This window comes from Myxocyprinus asiaticus, chromosome 9 (genome assembly GCF_019703515.2).
Source record: "Myxocyprinus asiaticus isolate MX2 ecotype Aquarium Trade chromosome 9, UBuf_Myxa_2, whole genome shotgun sequence".
NCBI lineage: Eukaryota > Metazoa > Chordata > Actinopteri > Cypriniformes > Catostomidae > Myxocyprinus > Myxocyprinus asiaticus.
In genome coordinates, this window is record NC_059352.1 from 14,803,881 (window position 1) to 14,824,232 (window position 20,352).

General features: G+C 34.8%; 1 protein-coding gene across 2 annotated transcripts in view; it reads right to left on the minus strand.

The window, feature by feature from the left end:
- The window catches only part of LOC127446562 (WD repeat-containing protein 82), a 56,218-nt gene that overhangs the window by 20,820 nt on the left and 15,046 nt on the right, over window positions 1-20,352 (minus strand). The window contains exon 1 of one of the 2 annotated variants that reach the window (XM_051707576.1): window positions 2,196-2,509. The exons of the other annotated variant lie outside the window; for it this stretch is intronic. Coding sequence (XP_051563536.1) covers window positions 2,196-2,292 — 97 coding nt within the window. The 5' untranslated portion in view covers window positions 2,293-2,509. Of the gene's footprint in view, window positions 1-2,195; window positions 2,510-20,352 lie in introns of those variants that run through there. 2 annotated transcript variants of the gene reach the window in all.

Sequence of the window (20,352 nt, forward strand, 5' to 3'; positions counted from 1 at the left end):
ATTAACACTTTAGTTACTATAATTAACTAACATGAAAACATGATTAACTAATCAGTAAGTAATAGTGAACTGTTGACTGAGGTAGTTCATTGTTAGGTAATGAATAATTACTGAATTTGATTTGCCTCATTGAGAACTATTAACTATGACTTATTAAAAATACAAATGTATTACTATTCACAACATTAACGTGTCTGAAATGTGAATGATTATGTTTATTTTTGTGAACAAGATCATGAAATGCACCTTCAGAGAAACATGCGCCTCACGTGTTTTCTTTGCGGGAATTAGTTTATGAATGAAACAGTTCTCTAAATCAAGGCTACGGTGTCTGCTAGAGTATCATAGTCAGTTTACCTTACAGAAATATAGGGATGTGCCCAACCTGTGTGTTCCTTGGAATATCTCTTCTGTTCATTACAAATGATTAACTTCAGCATACTTGATATTGCTGAAAGTCTTTTTTAAATTATTTTGGTAACCCATAAGTACTGTGTCAAGTGTTACCACATAAACATGAAGGAATTACTAATTATCTGGACCATTATTCTAAAGTGAGGGTCACGGTAATGCATTATTAATTAATCAGATCTTTCTGTTTCCTTCCTTGGTAGTTAAACGGTCTCCGGAACATTATTATAAAGTGAAAACACATTATAAACAATTAACAGTATCTGAGGTGTTACTTGTCAGTTAGCAATGAATACTCAAGTGTTTGTTCCTACATTTTATTCCTTTAATCAAACAGATAGTTAACAAACATTCACAGACATTCAAATATTTTTTTTCTGGCATTGAATTATGAATCATTGAAATAATTGAAGATAATTGCATAGGTTACTTTAGCAGGATAATGCTTTTAATGGCTGGTGCACATGGTTACTAAATGTATTAAAAGTCTTATCTCTTAACATAAAGGAAAATAGTAAATCAAGATAAATATTAAAATGATGTGTCTAAAGGTCAAGTGTGTTGATCTCCACAAGACTTCAACAGAAAACGGAGAGAAAACCGGCGTGAAGCGATGAGGCCGATTCCACCTGTGTACTTCCGCCTTAGACAGTCCACTCAGTAAATACGTACAGTTTTTATAAAATAAGTTTTACATGTAACCTCCTTTGCATATGTTCCATTTGAACAGAACAGAATGTATGTAAAAGTTTACCACGTGCAGGCAGAGTGATGGGAGGGCAGAGCAAAATCGCACTCGTTCTTCTTTCACTTTCAGCGCAAGCATTGAATATGGTGAACCCTGATTGGATTAGAAGCTTGATGGACGTGACACTCATTCTTTTTTTGCATTGGATCCATTGAGTTACTCAGAAAAAAATTAAAAATGCACTTCACATATAATTAAACACTTCTTGTAAGATTAACCTACAGTATCAATGACTAAAAATTCATTGTTAAAATATTTTGTAAAAATATATTATATATATATATATATATATATATATATATATATATATATATATATATATATATATATATATATATATAGTATATATTCATTAATTAATAATGCATTACCATGCTGTTACATTCATAAATTAATTTCCACAAAGAACACACGTGAGGCGCATATTTCTCTGAAGGTACATTTCATGATCTTGTTTACAAAAAGCATAACCATTCACATTTTAGACACTGTTAATGTTTTGATTAGTAATTCATTAGTAGTTATTTTAAATTAGCCATAGTTAGTTAATAGTCAAATTCAGTAATTTTTGATTACCTAACAGTGAACTACCACAGTCATCAGTTAGTTATTACTTACTGATTAGTTAATCGTGTTTCCATATTAGTTAACAGTAGTAACTAAAGTGTTAATGTAGTACTACTCATTTGTCCTGCAATAATTCCTGCATAGTTACCTATTAACGATGGACCATTATTATAAAGTGTTACCGGAAATCTTTACTCTGTTGAACACCAGTATGTTCATGGCTCCATATCCCACTTCAGACTGTTACATTAACACCATTTGGATACTAAAGTAAAACTTGATCTACATGCAGTTAGGAATTAGTTGAAAAATGTTCTCTTGAGGTTAAAGTGATTAATTGGTCATCAAGTGTACACTAGAATTTTCCAGAGTTTTTTCTCAAAATATTAGTCTTGGTTCCTGATTCACTAAATGCTCCATTTGAACATCTTTGAACTCCATGGATCCTTCAGATCCCCACCTCACTCACCGTCTCTGATCAACACCTGGATGAGGCGGCCAGTTCCACTCCTTGCCCTGGCTAGGAACTCTCTCAACTCCTCTGTAACTACCAGAACCAGAAACATGGCGGGTCAGCGTGGTGTCTTCCTACCCACCAAGAAACCCTTTACTCAGTTGGATAAAGCTGGTAACACAGGTTGGGTCGCCTGGAAGATTTTTATGAACTATCTTCAAGCAATGGTTTAGCACAATTTTTGTGTGTTACAATAGCAGAGTAATATAAAATCAACAGTATGAGCTAAGAGTTTGCTCTCTGACAGTGTGTATGCCATCCAAGGGAGAGAGCATGTGAGATCAGCAAATGTGTGAGAGAAGGCTAATGTAACTAGGACAGGATCGTGTGTGCTTGCAGAAGGAACCCGATCCCTCTTGCCCCAAATTTAGCAGGCACACTGTCTGGCCTCTGGTAACGGACTGACCATCCCCCCAGCACAGCCCAGGGGCCATTTGTTAAAATCATTATATTTGGATTTGAAAATATTATATTCACAATTACAATTTACAATTCATGCCTCCCAAATGTGAACCTGTTACACAAAAGATTGCTTTAGACTAGGGCACCTAACATTTTTGGGGGTACTTATCACCCTCTTTTGAGCAAATAATGAACATGCAAATACGAGACACTTGAGCTTTTTGAGTGCTTTAATACTACAGTTCTGAGGGATGGGGGGCCCCTTCAAGCTTTTTGCAGCTTAAATATAGGATGTTTTCATTTCGGACAAAACAGGGATGTTCAGGTTGTAGTCCAAAAACCCCAAAGAGAATTCGCCATTGGTTTCCTTTGGAATTTCCTATGGGTTTTTATGTTTTTTTCTTTCAACTTATGAGTAAAATAAGGTCTGTGATAAACATTACTCGACGATATGTGGATGTTTTGTTAAACAAAATGAATTACACACAGTCATACCTCAAATGTGAATTTTGAAGCTGTATTGAATTGCATTTTTTTTTTAAATACACGGCAGCTTCAGATTCACATTTTTGGTATGAAAGTGTCATTTATGTTGTAGAACAAAACATTCACGTTTCATCAAGTAATGTTTACCACAAACCTTAAATTACTCATAAGTTAAAATTTGTTTTAAAAAAACATTATAAAAGCCTATAGGAAAATCCAAAGGGAACCCATGGCGAATTAGCCTTCCGAGTTTGCCTACAAACTGATGTCATGGCTGAACAGCTCTATATGGGACATCACGGCTAATATGGGACAGTTGTCAACCACATCACTCAACCTGCATGTTTATGCTATGGACATTAATGATACTTAAAATTGTGTGGTTTACAATTACTTTTCTAGTAGGAGCTGGCTAACAATTTTCACTTGGTGGACAATAAAAAGGCTGAAAAAGCAAACAAACAGCAAAACTATGCAAGATAAAAGAAAATATGACCCATCCATCCATCACCATGGGCAATTTAGAATTTCCAATTTACTTGGCCTGCATGTTTTTGGACTGTGGAGGAAACCGGAGCACCCGGAGGAAACCCACGCAAACGTGGGGACAACCTGTGTGCTACCCACTGAGCCACCGTGCCACCCAAAATATGACTCAGACTATATTAAATAAGGGTTCACTTGCAATAAGGGTAAACTTGGTTTGTGCCAACCACAATGTATTTTCTGCTCGAATTAAGGCCTTTGCACACCAAAAGCAATGAAGATTTTGAATCAAAACAACAGATTCCTATGGAGCCATATTCACACCTGGAGCAAACATTCAAATGTGTTCCTTTAGGAACCTTCAGTGCAGCCAGATTTTTTTTTGTAGCCTTCCCCCAGATCTGTGCCTCAACACAATCCTGTCTCTGAGCTCTGCAGGCAGTTCCTTTGGCCTCATGGCTTAGTTTTTGCTCTGATATGCATTTTCAGCTTTTTTTATATAAACATGTGTGTGCCTTTCCAAATCATGTCCAATCAATTGAATTTGCCACAGTTGGACTCCAATCAAAGTGTTGAAACATCTCAAAGATGAGCCAGAGAAATGGGATGCACCTGAGCTACATTTCATGTGTCATAGCAAAGGGTCTGAATACTTATGTCAATGTGATAATACATTTTTTTTTAAATAAATTTGCAAAGTGTTTTGCTTTGTCATTTTGGGAGTATGAAGTGTAGATTGATGTGAATTATATATATATATATATATATATATATATATATATATATATATATATATATATATATATATTTTATTCTTTTTTTATTTATTTATTTATTTATTTTTTTTTAAAGCATTTTAATATCAAGCTGCAACATAACATGTGAAACATGAAGGGGTCTGAATACTTTCTGAATGCACTGTATATTGAGTCATTTCAAAACTAGTAAAAGTGTATCTGGTTGTGTTTCTTATGTAAGGGGGTTTTTAGCGTACCTACCATATTTTCATTTAGCCTCCTTTCATCTTCATAAATTCTGTGGAATGATGTTCTCGGAGGTTGTAGGGGAGATTGGGGCACAAACTAACACTTTTTGGTTTTCTTGAGTTTGTGTAAATACATTTGGGGTTCAAAGTATTTTTCTTTTTTCAGATTAATTTTACACATGTCTGGAACAAATATGTGGTCTTGTTTTATGAATACAGCATGTACTTTTTTCGCTGCCTACCTGGAAAAAAGGAAAGTGAAATGTTACAACCTATGGGATACAACCGCCTACGGAACACACTGTAACATGCGCGGGGCACATTGTAACATGACCATATTACAGTGTAAAATCCCCCTCTAACAACTGTACCTGATCTAATTAAAATGAATAGAAGATAAACTAAAATATTATGTCAAAGTCATTTATTTACTTTGTCATGTATAATATAGCAGTAATTTTGACACTTGACAATGAATAAACCTACACAACAAAGCCACAGCTCTCCCTGCTTTAGGTTTGGAGTGTTCCCTGCGTGAGACGCCACTTTTTTTACTTACTCAGACTACTAATTTAATGTCTTTAATTGCCATGACATGGCATAATTGCCAGAATCATAAGGCCCAATATAACCATATTATACACTTGTTCCCCATATATATACATATGTATATAATCATAAAAATACTGAAATAAATAAACTGGTAAACACTGTATATAATCATAAGATTGAAGTGGGCCCTGACAACTTTACGCTTTCAGGGTAATTAGAATTACAGCCTTAAAACAAATTACAAAGACAAATCAGAATCCCCACGAATGCAAGGATGGAGTGGAGAGAAATTATATCAAGGAGGAAAATAAGGATGGAGTGAAAGGAAATAGATTAAATGGAGAGATCAATATTAAAAACCTAAAATTTGACACAGATGGGAACTGCTTAAAGAAGTAAGTATATAATATTAAATTATGACTATTCTTTCTGTTTGACTTTTCTGTTTGACAGAAATGTAATAAGCAATTATCCTGCCCCACAAAGGCAAAACACAAAATAGAGGTATGCATGAAACAGGTCTCTTATGATCTGTCCATTGACGATTGTCTCGTTTGCTGAAATTCAGAGTAATTATTGTGTGAAAATGCAGTAACTACTACAAAATCCACATCATAATAATTCAAGCCATTTTTCTCAGTTTCAGTGTTAGTAAATGAGTATGGCCTTTGTAGGGTAGTATATATAGTAGATATTTTTTACCAGTGAAACTATATATGTAAAGTCATTTGGGGAATACAGGAATGTGGATGGATGGATGGAAAGTAATGCCATGTAAGCATCATAGGTTATTTTCATGGCAAACAGAGTAGTTTAAAGCGCAATGACAATCAATAAACAACAAACTATCACAGCACGGTAAACAAATTTATGTAAAAGAGATGTGAGACACGAGGAGACAGACAGCATCACTCATCGACACCGAATTAACAACAGGGGAAACAGAAGCACACTGTATCCAGCTATGACTCATACGGTAGCCCACTATCAGCTAATACTGGCCGCGGAATCAATGGGACCCGGCGCAATAGAGTGCGGCGCAGGATGATGTGTGCGCGGGAGAGGGAGAAAGAAACGGCTCGAGGGACTCCCGCAAAATATAAATATCTAAATAACAAAATAGATGTTCCTCAATTTTATTTAATGTATTTAAGGTTCAGAGTGTTATTCGTGTTATTCGTCTATTGCGCAAGACCAACAAAAAATAAACTATTTACAGGCGCAGTGTTGGTGGCTAATACAAATTATTCCTGGTGCTCCATGCGGTGGAAAGCGCTATGGATGTTAACGCTTTATTAAAGAAATGTACAAACAAAACTTTGCAACCAACCATAGGTCAATCAGATATTTGGCAATGTTAGAGTGATTACAAAACGTGTTTTTTCTCTCTCTTTCCAGTTGTTGTTGTTTTGTTTTTTTGTTTGTTTTTTTCGGGTGGGAATTGTAAAAAAAAGCCTGATACCGGAGCAGAACAGAATCTTAGTGGACCAGGACTGAAAAATTTGCGCAGACCACTACCTGCGGGCTTGCGGGTGGGAGCGGGACACAACGTGAAAATTGCAGGTTGAATTGCTGTTCAGTTGAATGGACAAATCACGCTGTTTAACATGTGGATGGCAGCATAGACTGGGAAATTATATTCAATGGCTTTCAAACTCTTCTCATTTCAAACGTCTTTGCTAAACGTGCGTATGGCCTTAGTTATATTGGTGTTTCTACACATCTCATGTCATTTAACACATTGATGGGTAATTTGTGGTAATTTTCTTGGTCTACTTGAAAGAAAAATCAGTAGGATAGGATTTTACACTACAGTGTCAACTGCTCAGGAATTAATTATATATTATTTAGTTTTTCTTTTACTAATTCATTTAAAGACACATTTTTGTACACATTCACGAATTTGTGTGTTATACATGCATGATTATTATTATTTTTTAGCTTTATATTTTATAAAATAGTTCTAAATGATCCATGCTCAGGGTTGGGAGGGTTACATTTGAAATGTATTCCACTACAGATTACAGAATACATGCTGTAAAATGTAATTTGTAACGTATTCCGTTAGATTACTCAAGGTCAGTAACGTATTCTAAATACTTTGGATTACTTCTTCAGCACTGGTAGATTTTTTCTCTTGTTTTGACTATAAAAACTCTGCGTAAGACAAAATACACATGTTAAAAATACATTCTCTGAAAAACCTAAATATCTTATGCAGTGTTGTTTCTAAAACAAGATTAATCTAACTGATCTTGTTTTAAGGATTTTTAGATATTTTACAGGAAAACAATACAAAAATTATTATCAAGAATACGATTTTTGCCCTAATATCAAAAGTCTTACTAGAAAAAAAGAAATTATAATCCACCGTGAATTTTCTTGATAAAAAATATGATCGTGCCTGGTAATGTACATGTAAAATGGCTAGAAATAGCATTTTAGCTTAGCGTAAAGCTGACAATTTTCACAAGGTTTATTTCTATTTCTTCTGCTCCAAACTGACTTCAAACGTACTTCTCTGTCTGCTCCTATGAAAGTAACACATCATAAGAAAGTGTTTCACTGCTGTTCAAATGCACTATTGATCACATCATTTATATGTATAAATGTTTTTCTTCTGCAAGGACTAAATATTAAATTAAACAAATGACAATAAAATGCAAAGTAATCTCTTCAGTAATCAAAATACTTTTTGAATGTAACTGTATTCTAATTACCAGTTATTTAAACTGTAACTGTAGTGGAATACAGTTACTTATATTTTGTATTTTAAATACGTAATCCTGTTACATGTATTCCGTTACTCACCAACCCTGTCCATGCTGTAGTCACAGGAAATGTGCTGTAATTGCCTATCTTGCAAAGTTGGTGGAAATAAACATTGTCATATATATTGGAATGAAATCTGTTTGTTATGAGCGGAGTCTCATTTTCAGCACTTATCTTGATTTTACCTCCGTCATTCTTCTGTACAGATGCTCTGATTATAAAGCATAAAAAATTATGATTAATAAGTCATAAAAATAGGTTGGGTCGAATAAAACAAAAAACACTGTATGTCCTATACTGCATTTGATTCAAATAACCTTATTATTCAAGGGGGTAGTAATAAGGAGCCATTTGAACTCACCTGCCTGGATTCTACCTCCTATATTCTTCTGTCTATACGCACAGAGGCAGCACTGTATGTTCCATAACATATTTGACTCTTTTGAACAACAGCCTTATGATTGAAGTGGGTAATAACTGGGTGGAGTCATTTTTACCCACCTGCCTAAATTCTACCTTCCTCATTCTTCTGTCTAGGTGCTCAGATAGTCATAAAATAGGTTTGGTGGAAAAATAAATGCTACACTATGTTCCATTACACATTTGACTCTTTTGACTTACACAACCTTATGTTTCAGGGGGGTATTAACAGCACTGTTAAAAAAAAATAAATAAATAAAAATAACCCGTAAAATGTCCGGCAGCAAAAGTTGCCAAACTGTTATCATAAAATTACAGTAAAATACTATACTTAATTCAATAATGAATTACTGTAAATTACAGCTTTTCCCTGTATATATTCTTTGTAATTTTATGGCCAAATTTTAGTAGAATTACACATTTTTATTGTTAGAAAACATCTCTAAAATGTAATCAAATCAAGGAAATACTGCATAAATACAATTAAAGCCCACAATTTGAAGGTTGCTATCTTTTAAATTACAGCAGAATTATGTTGTTTCATAGAATTATTCAATCAATCTACAACATGCACCTGTCAAAGTACACAAGTAAAATGAAGAAAAAATATTTAAATTAACAGTCACTTTTCTGTTTTTTAAATCTTATTTAAAAATTTTCAACAGAGGTAATCTGTCAATAAAAGTTCTTAACCTATAAATTTACAGTGGATAACCGTTAAATATTGGTTGACATGCCAACAAACTATTACGATGTACTGTTTATCCATGAGAAATCACTGTTACAGCACTGGATTCTAATGGTTAAATACAGAAAAATAATGTAAAATTACATGTAATTAACCCTATATAAAAGTTTATGGTTAGTGTTTTCACAGATCTAAGCTTTTATTTTATGTGATCATTCAATATATTCACAGAAATTCATAGAAAATTTTAAATTTCTAAAATCAAATATCCATTAAATATGCAACACTTTCCAATTCATTTACAGTGCTTGGGATGTAATAATATTATAAGTTTGTTAAAACCACCTTAAGGTCTACCAATTTTACAATATATTAAAATATATATTATATAGTATATTATAAAGTATACATATTTTTGTGGTTCTTTTGTTCTTCAAATTACAGGTTTTATACAGGAATCAATATGCTTAATTATGTGAACATTTTACTTCAGCAGATAAAAGAAAGGTGTACTTTAATTTTACATAAATACATTCCAACCAATACACTATTGCTCTTTTAAAACAATGTGAAGCTATTGGCCAGAACAATAAAAGCGCAACAACAATACATGCTTTCAGTCTTTTGTTTTGACAGTTGAAATTCAACAATCAGGACAACTGAACCTACCATTAAAAATAAACACCAAATGGAAGTAAATAAATGGTTACTGCGGATCTTTACAATAATGCTTCTATGGTTTTAAAGATTTATAATAATGTGTATCTCAATTTATCTGTAGTATGGACTGTATCAGTATACATTTATTAAAAGATTCAGATTAGGATTGCATGGGGAAAGTATTATTTGGACATGGTGGTACTGTCATGTAGGGGTGGGAATTTGTGGCAATCTCACGATTCAGTTTGATTCCGATTCTTGGTGTTACAATTAGATCTAAATTGATTCTTAATTCACGACTCAAAATAATTCGATTCAATAAAAAGAAGACTGCGTGTCAAACCCGACTCCCTCTGCACACTGAGCCGCAAATGAAGCAATAAGCTGCTCTTGATGAGAGACATTGTTTGACTAACAGAAAAAAATAGCGTAGTCACATACATATATACATACAGTATATATATATATATATATATATATATATATATATATATATATATATATATATATATATATATATATATATTCAGTTGTGCTCAAAAGTTTGCATACCCTGGCAGAAATTGTGACATTTTGGCATTGATTTTGAAAATATGACTGATCATGCAAAAAAACTGTCTTTTATTTAAGGATAATGATCATATGAAGCCATTTATTATCACATAGTTGTTTGGCTCCTTTTTATATCATAATGATAACAGAAATCACCCAAATGGCCCTGATCAAAAGTTTACATACCCTTGAATGTTTGGCCTTGTTACAGACACACAAGGTGACAAATGGCAATTAAAGGTTAATTTCCCACACCTGAGGCTTTTTAAATTGCAATTAGTGTCTGTGTATAAATAGTCAACGAGTTTGTTAGCTCCCACAAGGTTGCACTGAGTAGGCTAGATACTGAGCCATGGGGAGCAGAAAAGAACTGTCAAAAGACCTGCGTAACAAGGTAATGGAACTTTATAAAGATAGAAAAGGATATAAAAAGATATCCGAAGCCTTGAAAATGCCAGTCAGTACTATTCATTCACTTATTAAGAAGTGGAAAATTCGGGGATCTCTTGATATCAAGCCAAGGTCAGGCAGACCAAGAAAGCCACAACTGCCAGAAGAAATGTTTTGGAAACAAAGAAAAACCCACAGGTAACCTCAGGAGAAATACAGGCTACTCTGGAAAAAGATGGTGTGGTTGTTTCAAGGAGCACAATACGACGATACAAAAAAAAATTTTGAAGAGAGAAAAAAAAATTTTGAAGAGAGAAAAAAACATTTTTCCATTCTCGCGCTCGCTCTGCACAGCGTCAAGGAACCCGCGCTGATGAAGTGTGATTGTCTGCGCGAACAAGTTGCGCAGCGGTATGCAAATATAGATTGACAGACAGGAAGGACATCCTATCATTACATTTGGACCGAATGCAATGATTGGTTGATCATTATGTTCTGTATGTTCCATAACATATTTGACTCTTTTGTCATAGGCAGTCTATTATTCAAGGGGGTATTAAATGGTAGTCATTTTTACCCACCTGCCTAGATTCTGCCTCACTCATTCTTCTGTATAGTAAGTACATTTTATTTATAAAGCACATTTAAATTCAGCTTTCACTGACCAAAGTGCTGTACAAAAACAATTATAAAATAAAATAAAATAAAATAAAATAAAATAAAAGATAACAATTACTAATCAACAAGTTAATAGCCAGGGAAGGCAAAAGAGTAAAAATGTGTCTTATGTCTAGATTTAAAGATAGAGATTGAAGGAGCAAACTTAATGTCAGGTGGCAATTGATTCCATAAGCGTGGAGCAGCAACTGCAAAGGCTCTGTCACCTTTTAATTTAAGACGTGACCGTGGGACATAAAGGAGAGCTTTATTGGCAGACCTGAGAGACTTAGGAGATGAATGCAAATAAATAAGGTCAGAAATATAAGATGGGGCTTGTCGATTAAGAACTTTAAAAACAATCAGCAAAATCTTGAACTGAATTCTAAAAAAGACCAGAAGACAATGAAGAGAAGCTAGAATTGGAGTGATATGATCACGTTTTTTTACAGTCGTTAACAGCCTAGCTGCTGCATTCTGTACCATCTGCAGACGTGCCAATTAAGATTGGGGAAGACCAAGGTATATAGAATTACAATAGTCCAGGCGTGATATAATAAATGCATGAATTACTTTTTCCAGATCTTGAAAGGAAAGTGATGATTTAAGTCTGGAGTTGTCTCTCAACTGTAATAGCTGTTTTTTTAACAACTGAGCTAATTTGTTTTTCAAGACAAAGCTCAGAGTCAAAGATAACACGTACATTTTTTGCATGTGACTTAACATATGGAGTGAGATTGTCTAAGTAACTAACTATAGAGCTTCTGGTTTTGGAGGGACCAAAGATAATCCAACAGTCCATGAGAGGCTGCAGAGAGTCTCTAGATTTTAATGGGAGGTACAGCTGAGAATCATCAGCATAGTTACCAAGTGGAAGCATGTACAGATTAAAGAGTAGTGGCCCCAAAATAGACCCCTGAGGAACCCCACAGGAGACAGAGACAGACGATGAAAAGAACTGGCCAATAGCCACTGAGAATGTCCTGAACTTAAGATATGAATCAAACCAGGGTAGTGCTGTATCTTTAATGCCCACCCACTGTTCAAGGCATGACAGAAGGATGTTATGATCTACCATGTCAAAAGCGGTGCTAAGATCCAGTAAAATCAAAACTGCATTATCATCAGAATCAACTGCTAGTAACAAATCGTTCATCACTTTTAACAAAGCTGTTTCAGTACTGTGATGAGTCATAAAACCTGACTGAAATGGTTCACATACCTGAGTCGAGTTCAGAAAAATAAGTATCTGTGACAAAACAACTTTTTCCATAACTTTTTAAACAAATGGCAATTTTGAAATGGGATGATAATTATTCAAACACTTTGTGTGGCTGGACAATGCCGGACACTAAGCAAGAATTAATAATTACTTGGATATTAGGCCCAATTGTATCAAAAGCAACTTTAATGATGTCAGAGGGAAAAACATCATAAGGCAAAGTTGTAGATTTTAATCTGCATCACTAAATCCTTCAACTCAGAAAAGACACCGGCTGAAAGCTGTTCAGGTAGCTGTAGCAACTGAACAGTCGAGCAAAGTATTAGAGTGAAAAGGAGTGAGGGAGGATCGAATGCCATCAATCTTTTCAATAAAGAACCTTGAAAATCTCTCACAAATATCAGGAGATCTACTTTATAAGAGATGCGAGGATTAATTATTGAATTTATAGTGTTAAACAGGTTTTTAGGGGTATGACAATATTTACTGATAATATCAGAGAAGTATTTAGCTCTAGCTTTTTTGGCTTCTTTCTGAAAATTCACCAGGCAGTTTCTAAAGATATCAAATGAAACAGTATAAGATGATCTTTTTCCCATCTCCGCTCTGCTTTCTGACAAGTCTGTCTAAGCGAGTAGTCACCCAACCATGGTTGTGATTTAAATTTAGGGCATTTGTATTTAAAAGGTGCTATAAAGTCCAAGATATATGTGCAAGAAGAATTAAAGAGAGAAATTAGATCATCCAGGCTTGAAAAATGCTCAGCAGCAAATGAAATTGATGACGAGACATCATTACTTTGATACATGTCGGAAAACTGATTTACAGTGAGAGAATTGATACACCAAGAATAAAAACCTGTAGTTTTAACAGTACACATAGAGCTGGATAGTATGACATTGAATACAATAGGCTTGTGATCTGAAAAACATGCATCTTCAGTGTTTATCAATGGAAAACCCATAAGACATGATAAGGTCAAGAGTATGCCTGAGTACATGTGTAGCCTTTTCTATATGCTGAATAAAACCAAAGGAGTCCAGGGCATAAATGAACTCAGTGACCATTGGCTTTCCAGTATAGATGCTCAGATAGTCATAAAATAGGTTTGGTGGATTGACACAAGCAACACTGTATGTTCCATAACACATTTGACTCTTTTGACATAGAGAGTCTTATTATTCAGGGGGGTAATATCTGGGAGTCATTTTTACCCACCTGCCTAGATTCTACCTCCCTCATTCTTCTGTCTAGGTGCTCAGATAGTCATAAAATAGGTTTGGTGGATTGACACAAGCAGCACTGTTCTATAACACATTTGATTCTTTTGACATAGACAGTCTTATTATTCAGGGGGGTAATAACTAGGGGTGTAACGATTCATCTATGTAAATCGATGCATTGATCCAATAACCAACGATCCAATGGATCACTGGTTTCATTACAACTGTGGAAGTTGTAGCCAAGAGAACCACGGATAGTTGGAAACAAGTCATGGGTATGTATGTACTTTGAATTGGATTAATCTGATAAATAAGCTGTAATCAAACGATTGACAATCACTTGTGTGTGACTTTATTTTTTATTTTATTATCTGTATCTTTTTTTTCAACATCTAAATTACCTTATTTTGTTGTGGATGTCCCAATGTGGATACTAAATTTGCACTTTTCAGAGAGCTCAATAAAATATTCAAATTATATTTTGGTTGCATTTGATGGTTAAATTAATGTAATTGATTGTGTAAAATAGGCACATAGTATCAGAATATCGATCACAGGGCCCTGAATCGAGTCAAATCAAATCGTATCGCGGCAGACTCTGAAGTATTGGCAAATATCGGATCGCAGGCCAAGAGAAACGTCCGATATACACCCCTGGTAATAACTGGGCAGAGTCATTTTTACCCACCTGCCTGGATTCTACCTCTCTCATTCTTCTAGCTGGGAGCTCAGTTAATCATAAAAATAGGTGTGGTATTTTAACAAAAACAACACTATATGTCCCAGAAATAATTTGACCTGAATGATAAACAGCTTTATATTTCAAAGGGGCACTAACTGGACTAATTGAATATATAAACTTGATTTAACCATTGAACACTAAAGAGGATATTTTCTACCCAATCATTCCTATTACATATCAACCAAGAGAAACAATATATTTACAAATATCCACAAGAATAAAATGTTTATTTACAATAGCATCCAGTGTGTAAACAATGTAACAAAATAAATTGACAGATAAAGATATTGCACAGAAACAAACACAAAAACAATTGAAAGAAATTACCCTTTAGTCTTTGTGAATGTGTCCTTTATGTCTGCATAATTTTTACAGACAGGACACAGAAACTGATGATTGGTGGTACCTCAGATTGCAGCAGTCACAGGAAATCTGAAATTAAGCAAAAAACATTATCTTTTATCAATGTTCCGGAGAGACACTGTAACTGTTGGTGGACTGGGTACTAACCCAGTTGTTATCATCACTTTCCACCCCACAGGCATGGCACAGCTGGCTTCGGTCACCTAAAAAAAAAAATAAAATAAAGTTAGAAGGATAACACGAATGCTTAAACTCCAATATACACTATGCATTGCAAAGGAAATTGTGCATAATTTTTTTAATATAAATGGTACGGGTGAAGTTCTGCTGAACAAATCTAAGCACACTGGAAAATCAAAGTTTTCCCTAAAATACTTTGCAATTACATTAAACATACCGCTGTTTTGGAGAAAAGTTACAGCTATTGCCTTCCTTATGTCTTCCACTCCTTTTGCCGTATTGAGGAAAACAATTGGCTCCTCTCTGAGAACACATTCAGCAAACTAAAAAAGAAGAAAAACATAAAAGAAGCAATATAGATCATATAGAGAAATCAAACATAAATTAGACAACAGCAGACCATATACACCATAATTTTTCTACATTGTGTTTCCCAAGATCATGCTTTAGGGCATTGACAGTTCAGCAAGATAACATACATGAGCTATTTTGCATCACTTACTTTCAAAGCAAAGACACCACAGGATGTGCCATCTTATTGTTTTGGGTGAGGCAGTGTATTGCTTGACCACCTTGACACATTACATCCCTTGTGTCACAAAAAAGTCCTTAACATATTATCATACATGTACCAGAATTGTTACGTAAATAAACCTAGAAGAACCAACCTTTAGTTTGTATCTTTTTCCATTCCAAAGGTTGGTCATTTCGTAGGTCAATTTGGAATGCTTGTTATTTTGATAGTGCATTGAAACTCTTCACAAGAAAAGACATGTACGCATGAATGACCTTAAGCAAGGAAGCAAGACAATGAGGGATTGTTAAGTGATAAGCAGTTAAATTATGTTATATTTGTTACCAACACTGTCCACTGTCCATTTTTTCCTGCCCAAGCCTCTTGAATACCTGTACTGATAGATGTTATAACAAAACTTTTCAAAACACTCTCCGCAACTCACATTGGTTTATAACTGTAGTTACTCCTGTTGCTGACTTACTGCTGTTGGTGTGGTGCTGTACCGCTGTTGCTGAGGTGGTGGGTGATGGCACAGATGCAGCTGTGGTGACAGGTGATGTAGCAGCTTTAGAGGTGGTGGATGATGGCAGAGATGCTGCAGAGGTGGTGGGTGGGGTTGCTGCACAAACTTGGGCTTGTTTGAAAGTAGACACTTAGACATTTGTTATTCAAGAGTAAAAATGTATCATTGTAGTATAAAAAGAATTGTTAGAACTTTTCAAATATTTTGAATAGTGACCACAAATATTATTTGTAAAATATTATTATTATTATTATTAATATGCAAGACTATGCGCAGTGCCCCAAAAACACATCTGATACAAAGCCACATGTCTGATGAAGGTCTGACACAATTTTGAAGTCGATATGACCAAAACTCTTTGTTCCATAATGATTTATGTAAGTGTACTTCCAAAAAAAAGGACACTTGGAGGCGGCAATAGACCACTTGTAGTAATTCTGTAAACCAATTATCAGAATGGTTCAAAACACACAATTTTTTTATATTTTAATGTAAAAAATACAAACCAAAATATACATGAAGATATAATTTTTATTATTATTTGGGATTATATTATAATGCATTCCATATATTTATGCATTTTATAAACAAAGATGCTGTTCGTTTTTCCCCATACAGATGCAAATTGACTTAGTCATTTTTCAGAGCCTCGCTCTCCCCGGTTTCGATCACCTTCAGTGAAGCCTGGAGCACACCAGCTCCCAATGCATATTGAATGAAAAGCAGTGGAAAAAAATGAGTAAGTCAGTGCATTGGGAGCGCATGTGCTCCAGGGTCTAACTCATGGTGAGCGAAGCCAGGGAGGGTGGCACCCCTCTTGTTGAATGGCATGCCTGAGTTCCCTGGATGTGCAGTTGAGCAGGGAATTTGAGTGAAAATGCAGTCGGGAGCATGTGTTCTCCAAACCTTCAGTGATGGTGACTGAAGCCGAGGAGGGTGGATCTGATCGCGGGTCCAAAAGCCGAGTTCTTTGTCGACAGTAAGGCAGTAACATGCTATAACTGCACACCGTGCGTAAAAGCGCAAACACAAACAAACACAGTCCACGGTTTTCCACTCCGCACCTTCGCGAATCGGCATCAGGGATATATACAACCCTCATATTGTTGTTATTATCTTTTCATTAGCTACACGACCCATCAGTAAAAATAATCTAGCTTTTCATTGGCCGGCTTTATCCAGAGACAAACATGAATGACTACCCAACCACAACTGCACAGAAAATTTTGAGGGAGGGCTCATTTTGTTCGTAAAACCATCCTAAATATCATGTTTGGGTGTTTTGCTACTGAAACACTACACAGAGTGCAGGATTTTACAGAGAATGGACATGAATGATAACGTGTTGAATATGTAAAACCTAAACAAAGACAGATTGATCAATATTTCTTCATATTTGTACATTTTTGGAATAAAATCTCTAATGGATTTTATTTATTGGACTATTGCAATGAAAGCATACTGAGGTTTGGAGGATTGTGCTCATCTGTGTTTGGCTGGAAGACAATAAAGGTCAGAACTTCTGGTTTCATTTTCTGTGTTTTGATTTTCACTCTTGACACGTTTAATAAAATCTTTTTGTTGTAACTTTGTGATCGTCAAAATCTCTTTATAATATCAAATCTTGAGACCCAGATCTTTCAAATGATATATTGGATGTCAATATTAGTTTACAATTTCACAATTAAACATGCATTAAACATAATTTAAATGTAAATAAATCCGCAAGTGGGTCAGTTTTGACCCACCCGTCGTTAAGAGGTTAAAGCTAACAAAATGGTAGAAGGAGTATTTGCTACCATGTTTCTTGTGCTTACACTGAAAATGACAGTTCAAAATTGCACATAGAAGGGAAATATTCACAGTGTTACAACTGTACTCCATTGCGGCTGCAGTCTATCCTATGTTCAGCCAGTCTTATTTCTGAAGAAAGGTGGGAGGGGGAGGGACAGTGCTGATTCCAGCCATGAACATGTAGGATACTTAACTACCAAGCGGTTAATTGTTTTTTACCACATCCAATTATAACTTTACTTTCAATGAGACACAGGGGATTATATCACTGTGCAATGCGATCTTTGCCTTTTAAAATATATTTTGTGAATGAATATAAAATAATCTTATAACCACTACAAATAAAGAACTTTATGTAAGGCTTTCTGTGTTGATATGTTCTGTGCTCTGTATTTTTCTCAAAAAAGTCATCAAACTACAGGGTTTAAGATATGAGCGATCGAACATAGTGGGGGGGTAGGGGGGGCACCTTGCAGATTGCCTAAAATGTTTCATATGTTGGATTAATCAGTACCACATTACATTTTAGAATGTAACACTGGGGGATGGTGAACAAGACACCTCCATCAGGTCCTTTTGTGTCATAAAATTTAGAATGAACCTTGTAAATAATCAAGTATAACATAATACTTATTAATAAAAAGAAAGCCTAATCGAAATGTTATCCTAATATGTTGCTATATTATATTAGAAGAGGTTTAAAAATAATAATGTCTTATCACAGTTTTGATTAAATGGATAATCCTCGAGGATACCACCACCTGTTTTGTAGGTCACAATACGACGGTACATTGTGGGATCCATATTATACAGACCAAAAAAAAAAAAAAAAGTAAAGAGGAAAGGGGTTGTTTGGCTAAAGGAGTTGGTTGGCACCTAGTTAATTTCTGATGATTTTATAATAACTTTCACAAAAGTGTAACATCTAACTTTTCAACTTTTTGACCTACCCTGATTGATTCTGTCAGGGCATTTAAATGCTAAAATCTGTAAAGTTTTCTATGTCAAAAGCACATTGGGTATTTAAAAATAGTTAACAATTTATAACATTCATACACACTTTTTATCAACTTTATAACTCTACATAATCACACATATAGCCTATAACAAAAAAATAATGCATTATAATAATAATTCTGTGCGTTTGTTTTTTACCAAAGAACTTAAGCTTTCATTTGCATCTAGTTGGGATATGTTAATGTTTGTTCTACCAAAGATATTCAAGAAAAAAAAAAAGAGTGCCAAGCAACCCCGGTCTCCACTAATGTAAATCGGGCTATAATTTTAGCACCATGTAAATGCGTAACAATGGAAACATATTTACCTTTCAAAATAACAAAACAAACAAACAAAAAACGTTTTCGTTTTCTCCACACCTGAGTAGAAACCTGACGTTTCCCATAATACTTTGTGCGATTTAAAGAAAACACAGTCCTGAAACTAAATCTTCAATATATTTCTGCAATGTCGTTTAAATTGTGTTATTCTTAAAGACACTAGCCTAATTATAAGGTAAGTGCATGATCACCTTTGTGGGGTTCTCCGGGGGTACCGCTTAGCACTTCCTCTTTTGCAAACAGCATCCTTGCACCTGAGGCAGAGTCCTGATTGTCCGAACCTAAACGTGATGATCGGCGCATGGACAAAACATGGGGCTTTCCTGTTCTACAGTAACAACAATAACAACAACAACAATAATAATAATTGCTATTGTTGTTGCTGCTGCTGTTGATAAATATGCCCCCCCTTCTAACAATGTGCATTTACTTTTTTAATTGTAACATGCTGTATTTAGATATGTTGTTTGAATGAAATGTTTGAAATGTACATGTAACACACAGAATTAATAAATAATAACACCATGAATTATAATAATTACTAAATTAAATAATAATAACACCAGTAACTGGCCACCATAACACCCTGACACTGGGGTCTTCAGCCCCAGTTCTGAGGGGCATATTACCACATGAGTTTAACTTTAAATTTTAACTTAAAAAAAAAAAATACATTCCTGTGTCCACAAAACATGTATGTTTTGTGGACAAAACATATCAATCAATCTGTTCACCTAGACAGAAAAATGAGGGAGGAAGAATCTATGCCGGTGGGTAAAAATGACTCCGCCCAGTTATTACCCCTTGAATAATAAGACTCTATGGCAAAAGAATCAAATGTGTTATGGAACATACAGTGTTGCTTGTGTCAATCCACCAAACCTATTTTATGACTATCTGAGCATCTCGACAGAAGAATGAGGGAGGCAGAATCTAGGCAGGTGGGTAAAAATTACTCCCCCAGTTATTACCCCCCTGAATATTAAGGCGGTGTAAATCAAAAGAGTCAAATGTGTTATGGACATACAGTATTGCTTGTCAATCCACCAAACCTATTTTATGACTATCTGAGCACCTAGACAGAAGAATGAGGGAGGTAGAATCTAGGAAGTTAGGTAAAAATGACTATGCCCAGTTATTACCCCCTTGAAAAATAAGACT